Source organism: Geotrypetes seraphini, chromosome 2, assembly GCF_902459505.1.
Source record: "Geotrypetes seraphini chromosome 2, aGeoSer1.1, whole genome shotgun sequence".
NCBI lineage: Eukaryota > Metazoa > Chordata > Amphibia > Gymnophiona > Dermophiidae > Geotrypetes > Geotrypetes seraphini.
The window spans coordinates 485,018,918-485,037,393 of NC_047085.1; the positions used below are offsets into that span (position 1 = coordinate 485,018,918).

Below are 18,476 nucleotides of genomic sequence, written 5' to 3' on the forward strand. Positions count from 1 at the left end.
GTGGGATCCACGAAGATTGCAGAGCTTCAGACCACAGCAAAGAGGAAGCTTCATTGAGCCCTTTGAATAGATCAGTCCTGCTGAGACCTGGAAGCACTTTGGCTGACATGTGAAGTCCAGAGAGGGAAGAACAATTTTCTCTCGATTCTCTCTCCAGGGTTGGAGGAGTCATATCAGCCACTTCTTCCCCCCTGACTGCTAGACCAACATGAACGCAGCCTGGACTGGAGACAGTTCTGCATCAAATGGTGAAGGCGACACTACAATGGTGATTCAAGGCAAGTTGGAAAAACCGTCCGTAGTGACTCTGGATTCAGTATGCGATGCAATCCAGGGAGTACAAATTTCTCTCATGCAGTTATCAACTAAGTTTAATGTGGATTTTCAAGCTTTGCAAGTCCAAGAGGAGCAATTACACCGTACTATTGACCAACAAGCTGTTAGGGTTTCGTCAGTTGAAGATTCTTTGAAAGGTTTAAAAGACTTTCAATTATCAACCATAAAGAAAGGGATATAATTATGTGGATGGGGCCAATCAGGCCCTAAGGCCAGCCATTCAACGGATGGCACCCGTCCGTCTGGCCAATGATTTAAAGGTAGGAGGGGGCTTGGGGGAGGGGGGGGATCGAGGGGTCAGCGGGGGTGGGTGGGGTGTATCGAGGGCAGGAGGGCCTGGGATCCCTCCTGCCTGTATTTTAGTGGGGGGAGTAGTGGCTTCGCTTGGGCAGGAGGAGTTGAGCTCCCTCCTGCCCGATTTTGTAGAGGGGGGTCGTGGCCAGGAGGGCTTGGGCTCCCTCCTGGCCCTATCGTAATCTGCGGACATGGGGGGAGGAGGGGTTGGAGATCGCCAGAGCAAGAGGGCTTGGGCTCCCTCTTGCCCTGAAGCTGTCAGGGACGTATGGGGCTGGCGGGGCAAGAGGACTTGGGCTCCCTCTTTCCCCGATGCTGTCGGGGATTTGTGGTGTCGCCGGGCAGGAGGGCTTGGGCTCCCTCCTGCCCGATCATAATCGCCTGGGCAGGGCTGATCTCTGCAGAAGAGATGGCTCATCTCTCCTGCCTCGATGGTGATCGCCCACCCCCTTCCGAACCACAGCACTTTGGGGTGAAGAGCGCTGGCAGGGGAGATGTCCTGCCGCGATGCTCACCCTGAAATGCCGCGATTCAGAGGGGGGGTGGGCGATCACCATCGCAGCAGGAGAGATGAGGGGGTAGGAAGGTTGCTGGGGCCGCTGAGCTGCAGCGATCAGCTCAGTAGCCCCTTTTCGGCACTTATACCTGTTTTAACTTGGTATAAGTGCCGACTAGACAACCTGCCTAAAGTTTTGGTTATACCTGCTGCATGCCGAGGTCTAGGTCAGCCCACCTCCCGCCCTTTCCCCTCCTCTAAAAATGCCTCTTTTCGCTCTATGCGTTTAGAGGCAGGGGAAAGGCCTAAGCTGGTTTTAGATAACGTCTAAAACCAGCTTTGATTATGGGTACTTGGACGATCAGGCTTTTTGATCGTCCAAGTACCCATTTAGGCCACTTTTTAGACGTTTGGTTTTTTTTTTATTATGAACCCCACAGTATTGTAAGCACCAGCCTCGTCATTGGTCCATTTTCTATTTACATAAGTGCTTAATAGTGCTCTTATCTATAATTTAATGTAAACAGTACTCATCTTTTTAAACAAACGGGGCTAGGGGTACATACTCCGACATAGGACTATGTTTCACCACAGGCTGTTTCAAGGATTTCCCCCTTTAAATGCCGGTTCTATGATATCCCGCATTTAATATGCTCTTCTAGACTATGGGGCTCATAATCGAAAGAGAAAAATGTCCAAAAAACGGCCTAAGTCGGCACTTGGACGAACATTTCTCAAAAATGTCCAAGCCCCGAAAATAAAAATGGGTTTTGGACGTATTTCTAAACGACCTAGGCCTTCATAATGCCGCTCAACGTCCAAAGCTAAACGGGGCTTAGACTTAGGCGTACAGCATGTATAACCGAAAGTTATACAGCCCAGGATCGACGGAACTTGGATGTTGTGACTTAGACCATGTAAAACATGATCTAAGTCACAAAAACCCACCTAAACTCACCAGATAAGCACTGCACCACACAACTCACCAGATAAGCACTGCAAACATATAACACAGACCCCCACACACTACCCCAGTGATCACCAACCCCCCCCTAAACATTTTATTCACAACTTTAAATTTCAGCCTCCAGACCATCATCACCTGGCAGCCGGGCATAGGAAAGCCTAGTCGTCCAGCACAGAGGCAGCTTAAGTCGTCTTGGGGGTGGGTTAGCGACCCATAGAGAGGAGGACCCATGCCCATAAGCCCCTGTAATCACTGCATTGATACTTAAACATGTGCACTGTCATATACACTCCCCAAACCCTTTTGTACTGGCATATAAGTGGCTCCTGCAGCCATAAGGGCTATTGGGGTGGTAGATAAGTGGATTCTGGAGGTGGTTTGGGGGGCTCACCGTCACCTATAAGGGAGCTGTAGTGAGGAGAAGCCATGACACCCTGTTTGTGAAGTTCACAGCAGTGCCATGTAAGGTACCCTCATCTCACCCCATTTCCTTCTATCCTTTTAATAGGAACCCTAGATTTTCTCCCTGCTACTATGTCCTCCGCACATTTGTACCCAGCCTCTCGCTAGTGCCCGATGTTTTTCAATGTAATATGAAAATAAGTTAATTCTGTTCAATAACCTATGTAATATGAAAATAAGTTAATTCTTTTCAATAACCTATGTACATTTTTCTCCTAACCGTTTAGCTCCTTCTAATTTATTGACCGCTTAATGTACTCCTTTCGATTTTTACTCTGTAATTCGCTGATTGTACAGCTTATCTTCATTGTGAACCGCCTAGAAGTCGCAAGATTATGGCGGTATAGAAAAATAAAGTTATTATTATTATTATTTAGGTGGCATGTCTGGGTGTGCAGTCCACCACTTTGCAGACCCCTCCCACGTCCAACAGGGCTTGTTCTAGGCGTTTTGGACTTGGACGGAAATGTGGTATAAAGATGGACAATTTAGTGACTTGGACGATCAGATAGGCAGGACGTATTATTAGACGATTTTTGAAAGTAAAAAAAGTTGGATGTATCTTTTGAAAATGTGTCTTAGGCTTTTTTTAACTTTGTACGGCTTGCGAGATGGATGTAAACGGACTTAGACGTCCCTTTCGATTATGCCCCTCCACGCATATTGAAGTCTATAAGTTTGTCCCCATATGCAGCGAAACTTGACCATCACATCTCCAACCTGCTGATCACAACATCCAACTACAAAACCTTCAGGAGAGAATTAAAAACCAAGTTATTCAGGAAATTTGTCAAGTCAAACTAGCCTTCTCAATATATCCCCGGACCCTAATGCTTCTTCTAATTATCTATCTTGTAATTTCACTGGGAATGCCCAGACCAATCATTTTGTAATCTGCCTAGAGCCAAAAGCTATTGGCGGAATAGAAGACACTAATGTAATGTGTCCTGTGGGGGTAATTTCAGGATATGTGTGTGCTATCCATACGCTAAAAACCCCCAAATTAATTTTTTTGCAGCAGGGCTGTGTCTGATGGGCACAGAGTTGGTATGTTCTGTGCTAATTGGTTATTGTAGCTACATTGACGCATTCTAGTCAATTAGTGTGCGATTGGCACACGAGCCCTTACGGCCTACAAGATGGGTGGTGGTAAGAACTCGCACTAATCTATTTTAATGGCCGCACTCTAGTAGCAAAATTAGCACATGGCCATTAATTTGAAAAAAAAAAAGAGAGAGAGAGAGGAAACTACGCCATTTTACCTCAGCGGTAAAAATGGCCGTAGCACATGGAAAAGACCCGCATAAGAGTGCGCTAAGTCCACTTTTTACCGCTGTGTCATAAAGGATCACTTTGAAGTTAATTTTATAAGGGTCATGCATTTTAAGCAGTAAAGTACTCACTCACTCTGGAGAATATTTTTGTCATTTATGCACAGATGTGGTCAAATATGTACATAGATGACATCATATAAAGTACTGACTAATGCAAAAGTATATGCTATGAAATAATGAAATGCACTTTGCCAGTAGGCATGCACAGGGGTAGTGTTTGGTGGGGCACACACAGACATTTACCCCAATTCTAATGCTGTCACACTAGTATTTTACAAAGGCAAGTAGGTACCCATTTGTCTTTATAAAATAGACTCAACAGAGGTGCCTTAGGTGTTATGTAAATTTACCCTCTACATAAGAAGAATTGTAAAATTATGTGTGGGCTTGAATGCGCTTCTCTCCCTTTGAGAATACAGGGGTATATGAGTATTTTATACCTGCATGTTTTACATCCATTGTAGATCCATTGTATGCATACTTTAACTCATGCATATTCATTGTTCTAATCGTGAAAACCCAAGTGGCATGTGTGCTTCCAGGAGAGGAGGTCTGAGTAAGCAATAGTCTAAGCCAGGGGTAGGCAATTCCGGTCCTCGAGAGCCGGAGCCAGGTCAGGTTTTCAGGATATCCGCAATGAATATGCATGAGACAGATTTGCATCTCAAGGAGGCGGTGCATGCAAATCCATCTCATGCATATTCATTGCGGATATCCTGAAAACCTGACCTGGCTCTGGCTCTCGAGGACCGGAATTGCCTACCCCTGGTCTAAGCAGAAGAGCATTTTGGTAGCATGCTCAGAAAGAAAAGAATGGATTTTAGCATTGTTAAAGAAAAAGAAATGACATGCTTTAGCAGTGTTTTTAGATCTGTGTAGAGGAGATAAGGCAAGGATAGACTGGGTTCATAGACAATGGCGCAAAAGACAAAGGCGCGCCCAGACAATTGAGCGCAGCGCGGAGGCGCGCGCCGCTCAAACTTATTGTTTTTAGGGACTCCGACGGGGGGTTTTGTTGGGGAACCCCCCCCCACTTTACTTAATAGACATCGCGCCGGCGTTATGGGGGGGTTGGGGGGTTGTAACCAGTGTTCCCGCTAAGCTGCGCTGGCGTGCGCTGGCGCACAAAATATGACACGCTGCGCACAAGTTTCTCGTCACAGCGCACGGCGTACGGCAGATGGCAGGGCGGCTAGAGGAGAATCGGGCGAGTTGGCTCATAACTTGCTGGCTTTTAGCGCACAGCGAAAAAAGTTTGCTCACAACACCCGCCCGCTTAGAGGGAGCACTGGTTGTAACCCCCCACATTTTACTGTAAACTTAACTTTTTTCCTAAAAACAGGGAAAAAATGAAGTTTTCAGTAAAATGTGGGGGGTTACAACCCCCTAAACGCCCCACAACGCCCCCACAATGCAGCGCGATGTCTATTAAGTAAAGTGGGGGGTTCCCCCCCACGCCCCCCCATCGGAGCCCTAAAAACAGTAAGTTTGAGCGGCGCGCGCCTCCACGCTGCGCTCAATTGTCTGGGCGCGCCTTTGTCCCAGCGCGCTTTTGACCTGACACCGATAGACTGTCATGGCCCCCTAACCACCCATATTACTGGCTATTATTGGCTAAAGGAGAGTGGGGTCCTAAGTCTGTTAGTCCTCAAGCACTACCTTACTGACAGACTGGTTATTCTAACCCAGGGGTGTCAAACTCAATCACCAATTAAGGGGCTGAAATCCAAAACACAGGCTAATTCGTGGGCTAGACCCCGCCCCCATAACAATACTAATTATAATACCATTTTTTCATATGTACACACACACACACAATATAATCTTATTAACACATAATGGCAATGGTTAACCACAGAAATAAACTACACAAAACACACTGTATGCATCTCAACATTCATTCCTACCAGAACACAAATAAGGAACCAAAAACTAAAAGTGCTAATATATAAAAAAAAAAACAAAACCACCCTAAGATTCTGCATGCAGTACAATCCCCAGAGAAAAAGAAACAAATGTATTTCTTCCTGAGCAGTGCAAAAGATGGACAGGAGATTAAAATGCTCAGAACTGACACAATTCAAACACTAATTTGAAAATAAAACCATTCCCCCTACCTTTGTTGTCTCCCTCCCTCCATGCTGTGCCTTCCTCTGGCGGGTGTCTAAACTTCTGGCCGGCTCCAACCTGGCCATTTTATGCGGCCCGCAGTGCGATTACCGCCCCCCCCCCATGTCATCTTGCGGCCGGCTCCCTCCTCCTCACAGCCGTAGTGTGCACGGAGCTGTGTGCAGCGGCTCCTCGTGCGTCCTGTACCTGAACCGGAAGCCTTCTCTCTGATGTCACAACGTCAGAGGGAATGTTTCTTAATGAGATTGCGGGACGCGCGAGGAGCCGCTCCGTGAACATTACGGCTATGAGGAGGAGGGTGCCGGCCACAAGGTAAAACTGGGGGCATCAGACCGTAGGCCGCATAAAATGACCAAGCGGGCCGGATTTGGCCCGCAGGCCTTGAGTTTGACACCTGTGTTCTAACCCATCCCTAGGTTACTAGCCAAAGCTTTGACTCAAAGAACTCCATATCCTCATCCAATGCAAACTGTATTTCCAATGTCCACTCTTATCTTCCCTATAAAAGACTCTCCCTCTCCTTCTCCTACTTACTGTCTCCTTACACCTTAATTCTTCTTCTTTTGCCTATCATTTGAATTGTATGTCGCCTTGAACCTATTTAGGTATAGAGCGACTCACAAATTGTAGATTAGATTAGATTGAAATAGGAAAAGGGAAGATGAATATGGGATATGGGAGGAAATTACCAGGCTGCACTAGAGGTTTATAACGTGGGCCGGTGAGATAAGTGCTCCAATTCTCATTGGAATTCTATGAGCGTTGGAGCATTTACCTTGCAGGCTCATGCTAAAAACCTTTAGCACAGCTTGATAAAAGGGGTCCTACGAATTTGTGAAAAAGTAGCATAAATGCGCAATAATTATGTATTATTAGTGATGGTGAAAGAAACAATTCATTTCTAAAATCTTAAAATATATTTATGATTTGTTCCACCAGGTTACCAAGATGGATTGCAATTCATTTAATGGAGCCCCCAGGTTCTTGACAAGGCCCAAGGCCTTTATGATGTCAATAGGCAAAGATGCCTCCCTGAGCTGCCAAATCGTTGGGAATCCCATCCCAGTGATTACCTGGGAAAAAGATAAGCTTCCAATCCAACCAGGTGGACGGTTTAAGATGGTGGAAGATGGTGACATATATCGTTTAACTATTTACGACTTGACCATTGAAGATAGTGGCCAGTACATCTGCAGGGCGATCAACATTATTGGAGAAGCCTTTGCTGCTGTCACTATAAAGGTTGGGCATGATACAGAAAGCACGGTTGCAGAATCAGCTCCTTACTTCATCTTGAAACCATCCTCCATAAGAGTGAACATTGGTGAAGATGCTGCTTTCCAGTGCAGAGTTCAGGGCAACCCACAACCTTCAGTGAACTGGGAAAAAGATGGGAAGGAACTTGGGGGTGCATTTGATTCAAACCGAGTTCAGATTGAATCCCAAGGAGAGTCAAGTGCTCTTAAAATACAGTGTGTCCGATTTGGAGATGAGGGGACATATATTTGTCAGGCTAAAAACCCTGTAGGCACTGCAAATGCTACTGCCAGTCTGATCATTGATTCATATGGGACTTACAGCCCCAACAAAATGAGCAGCCTAGATGCAAACTATGGGAAGACAACCTCTCTATTGTCTCACTTGCAAAAGAGGCGCGAAGAAATAAGAAAATCAGATACATCCATTCTTGGAGCTGTTGAATCCACATCGCCATATTCAGTTCCTGAATCACTTTCCAGCCTTGGCCTCAGCCTGTCCCTTGATTATGAAAGAGCTGCCAGCCTTACTCCTAAAGTGCCTCGTGATGACACCTCTGGGGTGTTCACACGCACATGCACAGTAACTGAAGGGAAGCATGCCAAGATGAGTTGCTATGTCACTGGTGAACCGAAGCCTGAGATAGTCTGGAAGAAAGATGGGGAGCTAATCATAGAGGGACGGAGGCACATGGTGTATGAAGATGAGCTAGAAAACTTTGTGTTGAAGGTACTTTTTTGCAAGCAGCTGGATAATGGACTGTATACTTGTACAGCGTCTAATCTTGCAGGCCAGACCTACAGCTCTGTGCTCGTCATAGTCAAAGGTAAGTGCTGACCTTCTGTCATCCATCACGGCAGCATTGGTATTGTGCTATATGTCAAGTATGTTTTCTTATTGCTTTCAATATCTTTCATTCGATATGGGGGCAATAAGAAGCTCTATATGGAGGAGTGGATAAGCATACTCATCAAGTATTTTACCTAATGCAGATCCACTGTAGTCTCTACAGCCAACCCTATCAGTCAGTTGAACAGCAGCAGTGGCTAACAATGCGTAAGCAATTGAACAAGTGGTTTTGTGTTGTCATAGAACTAAATGGGATTGTAGCAGTTTTCCGGGTCGTACCGCTTGTGTTGAAAGAACCAACATGTCAACCATCATGCTGTGGCTTTCTTCAGGGTATGGTGTGAGGTCTGCAGTGTGTCTTTTATATATAGCGAGTTCACCGACCTGATTGAGAACAGGGCAGTCTGTGGGTCATGAATTTGAATTTCCAGCGAACTTTCCTGCCAAACTTCAGATTCATGACCCACAGGCTGCCCTGTTCTCAATCAGGTCAGCCCAACAAACTTTCCTGCCCCAAAATTCAAATTTCTTGACCCACAGGCTGCCCTGTTCTCAGTCAGGTCCATGGACCCACGATATATAAAGACACACTGCAGACCTCACAACATACCCTGAAGAAGGCCACAGCATGATGGCTGAAATGTCGGTTCTTTCTACACAGACGCGGTAAGACCAGGAAAACTGCTATAATCACGATGCCAGCTGCGGAAGCCTAAGAGAACATAGCACTAAACAATCCAGAATTCCATATAGAATAATCCGCTAAGATCGGCACAGTTTCATTTCCAAGAATGCTCAGGCTTAGTACTCAGTGGCTCCCATCTGGGTTTTCAGCAGAATTATCCAGAATATAGCCATAAAATAGATGTGCCATTACTCTGGCCTATCCCTGGAAAGGGCCACTTGACTTCCTAGTGTTAAAATTATTCCCACCCATCACTATTTAAACACCACGGTCAGTGCTGGATTCAAGTGCTAATTGTGGTGTTTAAATCTATATCCAGATATTCAGTGTCAGCTGATATGTAGATATTGATGCTGAACATCTGGATGTAGAGTGGCTGTTGGAAATTATCTGGGAACTGCTGATATTCAGTACTAAATCGCAGAAACAGTTATCTGCGTACCAGTGCTGAATATCCAGGTAAATTAGAACAGAGGTGATTTTCAGTGGCGTTATCTGGATAACCTGCTGAAAATCTGGGTTTTGCTCCCCTGAGTAGCACTTATCTGGATAGCAGCCACTGCTATTGGCCCGAAGAAGAAAAGCAAAGACGGACAAACTCCGTTCAAAGTCAATCAGCACAAAAGGAGCAGAGATGACCAAGGTATTGAGGCTGGTAAAAACTTTAATAGGTAGCTCGCATGGAACGCACTTCAAACGTTTGAAGTATGTTCCATGCAAACTACTTATGTTTATCTTTATTTAAGATGGGATCTACCGCTCCTGCATTTTACCGTGTATCAAACTAAAATGAAATTAGGTACTCGAGAAAAAACTACCCCGTCTGTCCCGAAGGCTCACAATCTAGCTAAAGTTCCTGATTAAAATAAAAATAGAGCTCCTTTTACTAAGCTGCGCTAGCGGTTTTAGCGCGTACTAAAATTGCCTCACGCGCTAGACGCTAACGCCACCATTGAGCTGGCATTAGCTTTACATGGTCTAAATCAAAACGTCCAAGTTCCGTCTAGGCTGTGCTGTAAAACTTTCGGTTCTACATGCTGAATGACTAAGTCTAAGCCGGCCCACGTCCCGTCCAACTCCCGCCCTCGACACACCTCCCAAAACGCCCCGTATAGCTTTGGACGTTGAGCAGCACTATGAAGGCCTAGGTCGTTTAGAAATACGTCCAAAACCCATTTTTATTTTCGGCGCTTGGATGTTTTTAAGAAATGTTCGTCCAAGTGCCGACTTAGGCCGGTTTTTGGATGCTTTTCTCTTTCGATTATGAACCCCATACTGTATATAATTCTTTATAGCATGTATAATTCTTTGTAACATACAGAATTGTGTGTAGCAATATGCTGCTTGTAACCTGCTTAGAACTCTAATTAATGAGGATTCCGCAGGATATAAGATTGCTCATAACATAACTGTAGACATTATTTGATCTCCAGTTTTACCTTCACTTATTCACTGCTAAAGATCTTCTGTGTTTATTCCATGCTTTCTGAATTCTGTTATCTTTATCGCTTCCACTTCCCCCCCCCCCCTACTGAAAGGTTTTTCTGTGCAACCACTATCCTTTGTATGAAGAAATGTTTCCTAATGTTACACATGATTTTATCTTCTTTTGACCTCCATGTCATGACCCCCTTGTTCTAGACCAGGGGAAGGCAATTCCGATCCTTGAGAGCCACAGGTAGGTCATGTTTTCAGGATATCCACAATGAATATGTATGCACTGACTCCTTGAGATGCAAATCTATCTCATGCATATTTATTGTGGATATCCTGAAAACCTGACCTGCCTGTGGCTCTCGAGGACCGGAATTGCCTACCCCTGGTCTAGATTATCGAACTCCTTTTCAATCGAACAATGTTTGCATTATTTATATTGAAGAATTTCCTGGACTAAGAAAAGACTGTAGCTTCCAAGTACAGGAGGTACTATACACTTCTCCCTCTGTATTTGCGGTTTAAGCAATCGCGGTTTCGATTATTCATGGTTTTTAGCTGCTGGCTCCCCCCCCCCATTACATTAGCTTGCATAGAAAAATCGCTGATTCTAAGCGTTTACAGAGAAAATCGCTGATTCCCAGCACTTTCTTCCTCGTGTTTTGCCTCGCCTTCAGAAACATGCCAGGTCTCCCACCATGTTATTCACGGTTTCACCATATTCACGATGGTTTTTAATAGAAAACAGCAAATAACATATGACAAAGTTATTCGTGGTTTTTCTGTATTTGCGGTTCTGTTAATCCCCTATCATAGCGAATACGGAAGGAGAAGTGTAAAGATCATATTTAGGGAAACAAGTGATCAATAGATTTTCTCTGTTTGATAGGTAGTCATGATTGATATTAAAAAGGAAACACAGGCCCTGTTTTACTACGGTGCATTAACTGATTATCACGCGCTAATCAATTTAGCGCATGCTAAACGCTAATGTGTGCATGTTAGTCTATGGACGCGTTAGCGTTTAACTCGCGCTAATCGGTTAGCGCACCTTAGTAAAACAGGGGGACAGTCTTTGCACAGAAAGTATGCGTTTCTTTTATTCTGTTTAGAAATTGCTTTTTCTAGATTAGAATAAAGCAATGCACAACAAAGTATGAATAAAACAATTTAAAACATCCTAATTATTCTGCAAATTTACCACCCCCCATACAAAACAGTAGCATGGTTTTTTGCGCTGGAATTCTATGAGCATCTCAGATGTTACCACAGCAGTCGGTGCTAAAAACTGCACTTCGGTTTTGTAAAAGGGGGGGTTAATTATAATCACATTTTCTCAAACTAAATCTACAAATCATAAAAACTAATGTACAAACTAGTTACTGGGTATAAAATAATTTAAGAACATAAATATAGCTACTCATTTAAGCCATAAACAATGGAATAGACCAGGAGTAGGCCATTCCAGTCCTCGAGAGCAGGAGCCAGGTCAGGTTTTCAGGATCTCCACCATGAATAGGTATGAGATGGATTTGCATGCAATTTCCTCATGCATGTTTATTGTGGATATCCTGAAAACCTGACCTGGCTCCGGCTCTCGAGGACCAGAATTGTCTACCCCTGGAATAGACCAAACCCAGAGTAAAACAACATAACATAACAATCCATTTCTAGACCACATTACCTTTAAGTTCTATGTGGTTTACACAAGGTTAGCTAGAAATACACAATAGATGAGAATAAGGAACTAAGGACCCAAGAACTTTGAGAATAAGTGAGGTCTTGAGTTGTTTCCTAAAGTGTAGATAAGATACAGACATTAGTAATTAAAGATTTCGGCTCCTTATCCCAAATAAAAGCCTGCTATGAAAGCATTCGATCGTGATATCTTTTTAATTTACAGCCTTTCACCGATGGAAAAGTCAGGAGGGCCTTAGCACTATGAGAAAATTTTAAAAGCATAATATTTATTTATTTATTTCCACATCAAAGCTAGTGCAACAGTCTTCCAGTGACCACAACAACGGACAAAGTCCAGTAAACAACATTCTTGATACATGAATTTGCAGCCGTGAAAGCACCATTCCAAGGACTGGAAGGGCTTATAATGGGAAGTGTTTCACTCTTTCCATTTTATAGCTCTGATTTCAGTTCTCCAGCATAAACAAATGGATGCACCTGATGTTCATACCTCACAGGGTGAAACAGTGCTCAATCTCATTTGCCAAGCCACACGAGTGAGTCAGAGAGTTTAACACTGGTATGTTTCTGTAAAGGTCCTGTGTGACAGTAAATCCTTTTTCAGACTTTCTAATCAGGGATGGGTGGAACGTATTAGTTGGATAGTTATTATTAGAGTTCAGAAAATCTATCCCATTGGAGAAAGAAGAACAGCCAGACCATCAAATTGTATTCTTTAGCTTAAGAAGGCAAACTTACCCCCTCCTTTACAAAGCCACACTAGCGTTTTTAGCTCTGGCCACTGCGGTAACAGCACTGATGCTCATAGAATTCCTATAAGGGTCCGAGCTGTTACCGCCGTGGCCAACGTGAAAAACTCTAGTGTGGCTTTGTAAAGGAGGGGGTAAGTCTCTAAAGAAACAAAATACAGGAAAGGGCGAGTATATGAAGTCCTAAAGCAGACAGCTGGTTATCCCTCCAGATTTCTGTTTTGGGGAGGTGAGAACTTTTTTGACCTGCGATCTAATTGTTGACATCGGGTATCAGAGAACAATGCTCAGGTACAGATATTTAAATTATCAAAAGAAAAGTAGAACCGTGGCATTTCTTTTGGAATCAGATGTGAATTAGGATAACTTGACGGGAGAATGCGAATACTTTCACACTAGATGCATTTGCAGAAGTTTTAACGCTTTGGTTCTAGAATCCTTTTTTTTTTTCTATTGTAACGGAAATGTTGATAGTGTTTTCCCTTAAGACAGGTAGCCCTTACATTAGGCTTCAGAATACGGCGGCTAAACAGATTTTTGGAAAAAAGAAGTTCGATCTTGTTCTTCCATTATTGAGAAGTCTTCACTGGCTTCCAGTTCATCTTAGAATTCGATCTAAATGTGCATGTATGACATTTAAAATTTTGTCTGGTTTAACATGGAATTCTCTTCGGTCTTCTATCTCATGACATTCTCAGAAGCTCAAACTTTTGTTTCCATCGTTGAAAAGAATTAAGTCTGTTGGTAATATTTCTCACTCTTTTTCATATATGTTTACAATGATCGGGAATGAAATTCCTTGCTATATCAGAACGTTCTCTCTTCAGATCCTTCGTAAATCGATGAAAACTATGCTTATTTCAACAGTTTTTGAGAAACAGTATTAAGGAGTGTTAATAATTATTTTCCTTTTATAATTTGTATGGTTGTCGTATGGATTGACTCCCTGTTTATTTAATCTTTGTAAACCGAGTCGAGCCCTGTCCCAGGAGATGACATGGTATATAAATCTAAGGATTAGATTAGATTGGGATTTCCTATACGTGGAGGCTTCTCAACTCAGGAAGTTATTAGTATGCTTCTCTTAGAATGACATAGAACATTGCCAGAGTTTGGTGGTATTCAGTTGGTTTGATTCACAGACGGTCCTATAAGGTCTGTTTTGAGAGTTTTGTATCCTTGGATCTCACATAATTGACATTCTTTTTGCACTGATCCCTGATACAAACATTTGCGCTGAAACACAGCCTGTGTCAGGTCATTTAGTAAAGCGAACTCTACTGTGCCATTCTGCGAGCCCCTTGATGTGTTTCTTTTTTTGTTGGGTTTTTCCTCTTAAGAATTGGCCATTCGATGATTCAAATAAAATTTCTGTACAATTCACTATACACTACGTCTGACTCGTAATCTATTTTCAGTGGTTCTTGACCCAGTTCTTGAGACATACCCAGCCAGTCAGATTTTCAGGATCTCCACAGTGAATATGGATGAGATAAATTTGCACGCATTATCTCCATTGTACACATATCTATTTCATTCCTATTCATTGTGAAGATCCTGAAAACCTGACTGGCTGGGTGTGTTCTGAGGACTGGGTTGAAAACTGCTGCTTTGTGGTAATGCAAGGACTGTATCCCAAATGTTCTCAAAAGAATAAAAAAAAAAAAAAAAATCTGCCTGCATCATATCACAAGTGGTATTTCGCAATTGATGAAGCTTTCACTACAAGTGCCATTTTGTCTCTCACACACTGGAAGTATATTTGTTGGTCTGTTTTGTTTTTTCTTCAAGAATGCAGTTCAGGTTACAATTTATATCATACATAATAAAAAACAAAAACAATACTAAATCACATCAAAAAAAAAAAAAAATTATTAAGCATACAAATAATCCCACATGATCCGGGCTCAATTCATAACATAACATAGTAACATAGTAGATGACGGCAGATAAAGACCCGAATGGTCTATCCAGTCTGCCCAACCTGATTCAATTTAAATTTTTAAATTTTTTCTTCTTAGCTATTTCTGGGCAAGAATCCAAAGCTCTACCCGGGTTCCAACTGCCGAAATCTCCGTCAAAACCTACTCCAGCCCATCTAAACCCTCCCAGCCATTGAAGCCCTCCCCAGCCCATCCTCTCCCAATCGGCCATATACAGACACAGACCGTGCAAGTCTGCCCAGTACTGGCATTAGTTCAGGATTTAATATTATTTTCTGATAGTAAGATAGTAGATGATGGCAGATAAAGACCCGAATGGTCCATCCAGTCTGCCCAACAAGATTCATATTTTTTCATAAGCATAGTCAGTAGAATACCAATTCCAAATTCAACTTTTCCCATGAAACAGAGATCCAAACCAGACGACTTAGAACAAAAATGCAGCTGCATCGATTATTTTTTTAATGTATTGCTTATTATCCCAGGACAAGCAGGCAGCATATTCTTAACACATGGGTGACGTCACCGACGGAGCCCTCGGTACGGACCTTTTTAACTAGAAGTTTCTAGTTGGCCGCACCGCGCGTGCGCGAGTGCCTTCCCGCCCGACGGAGGAGTGCGTGGTCCCCAGTTTCTTCGTTTCCGCGGAGCGAAGAAGACGCGTGTGTTTTTTCAACGGCCGTTGAAACCACTTTTTTGCCTTCCCGCTCGCGCTTTTTTCCTAATTTTTCTTCTTTTGCCTTCGGGTATCTTTTTCTTTTGCTTTGTAAAAAAAAAAAAAAAAAACTTGCTTTTTTTCGCCTTTTTTCGATTTTGCCCCGGCGGGGCCTGTTGCCATTATACAGGCCTCGGGGTTCGATTTTGCGGAGGCTGTTTTCCCCTTCATGCCCCCGCAGGTCGGTTTTTAAAAAGTGCCAGCGGTGTGCACGCCCGATCTCCATCACTGACCCACACAATTGGTGTTTACAGTGTTTGGGTCCGGAGCATCGGGCGGACTCCTGCACCCGCTGTGCTACTCTTCAAAAGAGAACCCTTAAAAACCGAAGAATTCAACAAACTCTTCTCTTCGGCTCCGGGTCGGCGATGGACTCCTCGACATCGACAGCGGTACCACAGAAATCGGCACCGTCTACTTCGACACCGCCCGACCCCACATCGGCGTCTCTGGCGCCAGGTAAGCCGGCTAAGAAGCCTTCCTCTTCCCTCGAGCGCCCTCCAACTACGGTGGCGACGCCGACCTTGCCGGCATCGCACCGGTCCCGCAAGCGCTCCGCCCCGATCTCGGTGAGTGCCTCGTCATCGGCCTCCTCATCGCCGGGGCGTGGAGCGGCATCTAAGGAACCGAAGAAAAAGAAAGCGGTTCCGATGCCACCCCTAGATGACCGTATCTCGGCCATCTTAAAAGTTCAACTCCAGGAACAGTTACAGCAACAACTCGAGCACCTGTTGCCCACTATCCTGGCACCGCTCCTTCCGGTACCAGACCGGCCCGAGCCCCGTACCGAACCCCCGGTATCCACCCCTTCGGTACCTATCAACACCTCCATGCCGATTCTTTCGGCTGAGCAGCTTCATACCCATCCAGTGGTTCACTCCCATACCACATCGGATCCTCCTCGGCACCAAGCAGTGCGTCATTCTTCCCGGGACCGGGATCGACGCCGATCTTCCTCTCCTGGTACCGTTTCGGTGCGTTCTGGGAAATCTTTATCCAAGACCCGCCATACCGCACCTTCCACCCCGGTGTCCCGACATGCACCAGAGGTCCGGGACCCTGACTTATGGGAGGAATCCCCTCTCGGTACCGAGGAGGATCCCTCCTCATCTGATGAGGACCCGTCGGCACCCGATGCCACCTCCAAACCGGAGCAGTCCTCATTTTCTAAATTTCTGAGGGAGATGTCTGCAGCCCTGTCCCTTCCTTTAGAATCTGACTCAAAGAAGTCTCAAGCCTTCCTGGAGGCTTTAGATTTCGAACAACCTCCTAAAGAGTTCCTCAAACTTCCCGTGCATGACATCCTACGGGAGACTTTTTACAAAAACTGGGAGAATCCCCTTACGGTACCGGGGGCCCCCCGTAAACTGGACAACCTCTATCGAGTCATCCCTATCCCAGGGTTCGACAAGTCTCAATTGCCCCATGAGTCCCTTCTTGTTGAATCCACCTTGAAAAAGACTCAGGGCTCCAGTGTCTATGCCTCTACCCCTCCTGGCAGAGAGGGTAAGACCATGGACAAGTTTGGCAAGAGGCTCTACCAGAATGCCATGCTGGCCAACAGAGCAAATAATTATTCATTCCATTTTTCATTTTACATGAAACATTTGGTTCAGCAGCTGTCCGCCCTTCAGAAATACCTCCCGGAGCGCAAGGTTCCACTGTTCCAACAGCACATCTCTGGCCTTCTTCAATTGCGCAAGTTTATGGTCCGCTCGATATACGACTCATTCGAGCTCACCTCCCGTGCCTCTGCCATGGCCGTAGCCATGCGCCGCCTGGCCTGGCTGAGAGTCTCCGACCTGGACATCAACCACCAGGATCGTCTAGCCAACGCCCCATGTCTCGGGGATGAACTTTTTGGTGAGTCACTGGATTCCACCACCCAGAAACTCTCCGCCCATGAAACCAGGTGGGACACCCTGATAAAACCTAAGAAGAAGGCTCCGCCTGCCCGTCCTTATCGACCTCAGTCTTCTTATCAGCGCAGGTTCTCAGCCAGGCCACTCAATCCGCCTCCTCAACAACCTCGGCGGCCCCGTCAACAACAGCACCATACCCAGGCTCGTTCTCAGGCCACTCAACCCTCCAAGCCTCTCCAGCCTGCTAAGCAATCCCAGCCCTTTTGACTCTTCTCTCCAGGGCATAGCCAGTCATCCACCCTCGCTACCTCTTCCACAACCAATCGGAGGTCGTCTCACCATATTCTCCAGCCGTTGGGAGGTCATCACATCGGACCAGTGGGTCCTCAACATCATCCGCCACGGCTACTCTCTCAACTTCCAGACTCTTCCATCAGACAACCCTCCCGTAGAGTCTGCTTCACACTCATCTCAAACCCCCCTCCTCCTGAGGGAGGTTCAATCCCTCCTCCTTCTCAATGCCATCGAAGAAGTACCTCTAGATCAAAGGGGTCAGGGATTCTACTCCCGCTACTTCCTGGTACCCAAAAAGACGGGAGACCTCCGTCCCATTCTCGATCTCAGGGACCTCAACAAGTGTCTGGTCAAGGAGAAGTTCAGAATGCTCTCCCTTGCCACGCTCTACCCTCTTCTTTCTCAACACGACTGGCTATGTTCCCTGGACCTCAAAGAGGCCTACACTCACATCTCCATCAATCAGAATTCTCGCCGCTACCTGCGGTTCCAAGTGCTGCACCACCACTATCAGTACAAAGTGCTACCGTTCGGCCTCGCTTCCTCACTCAGGGTCTTCACCAAGTGCCTTATAGTGGTAGCGGCCTTCCTCAGGTCTCACAACCTCCAGGTGTTCCCCTACTTGGACGATTGGTTGGTGAAAGCACCTTCATCTCAACTTGTGCTACAGGCTACTCATCACACCATCTCTCTCCTCCACCTCCTGGGGTTCGAGATCAACTATCCCAAGTCGCATCTGCTTCCCACCCAGCGACTTCAATTCATTGGAGCAGTTCTGGACACCACACTAATGAGGGCTTTTATCCCCTCCGATCGTCAGCGGACCCTACTCCACCTCTGTCGTCAGGTGCTCATGCATCCCTCCATTCCTGCCCGACAGATGATGGTCCTCCTAGGTCACATGGCCTCGACGGTGCATGTCCTTCCTCTGGCACGTCTCCACCTTCGCACGCCTCAGTGGACTCTCG

General features: G+C 45.3%; 1 protein-coding gene across 16 annotated transcripts in view; it reads left to right on the forward strand.

Moving 5' to 3' along the window:
* Positions 1–18,476, forward strand: part of OBSCN (obscurin, cytoskeletal calmodulin and titin-interacting RhoGEF) — a 762,040-nt gene that overhangs the window by 44,879 nt on the left and 698,685 nt on the right. For all 16 annotated transcript variants that reach the window (XM_033931804.1, XM_033931806.1, XM_033931805.1 and 13 more), the window contains exon 2: positions 6,959–8,102. In XM_033931804.1, coding sequence (XP_033787695.1) covers positions 6,968–8,102 — 1,135 coding nt within the window. In that variant the 5' untranslated portion in view covers positions 6,959–6,967. The remainder of the gene's footprint in view (positions 1–6,958; positions 8,103–18,476) is intronic.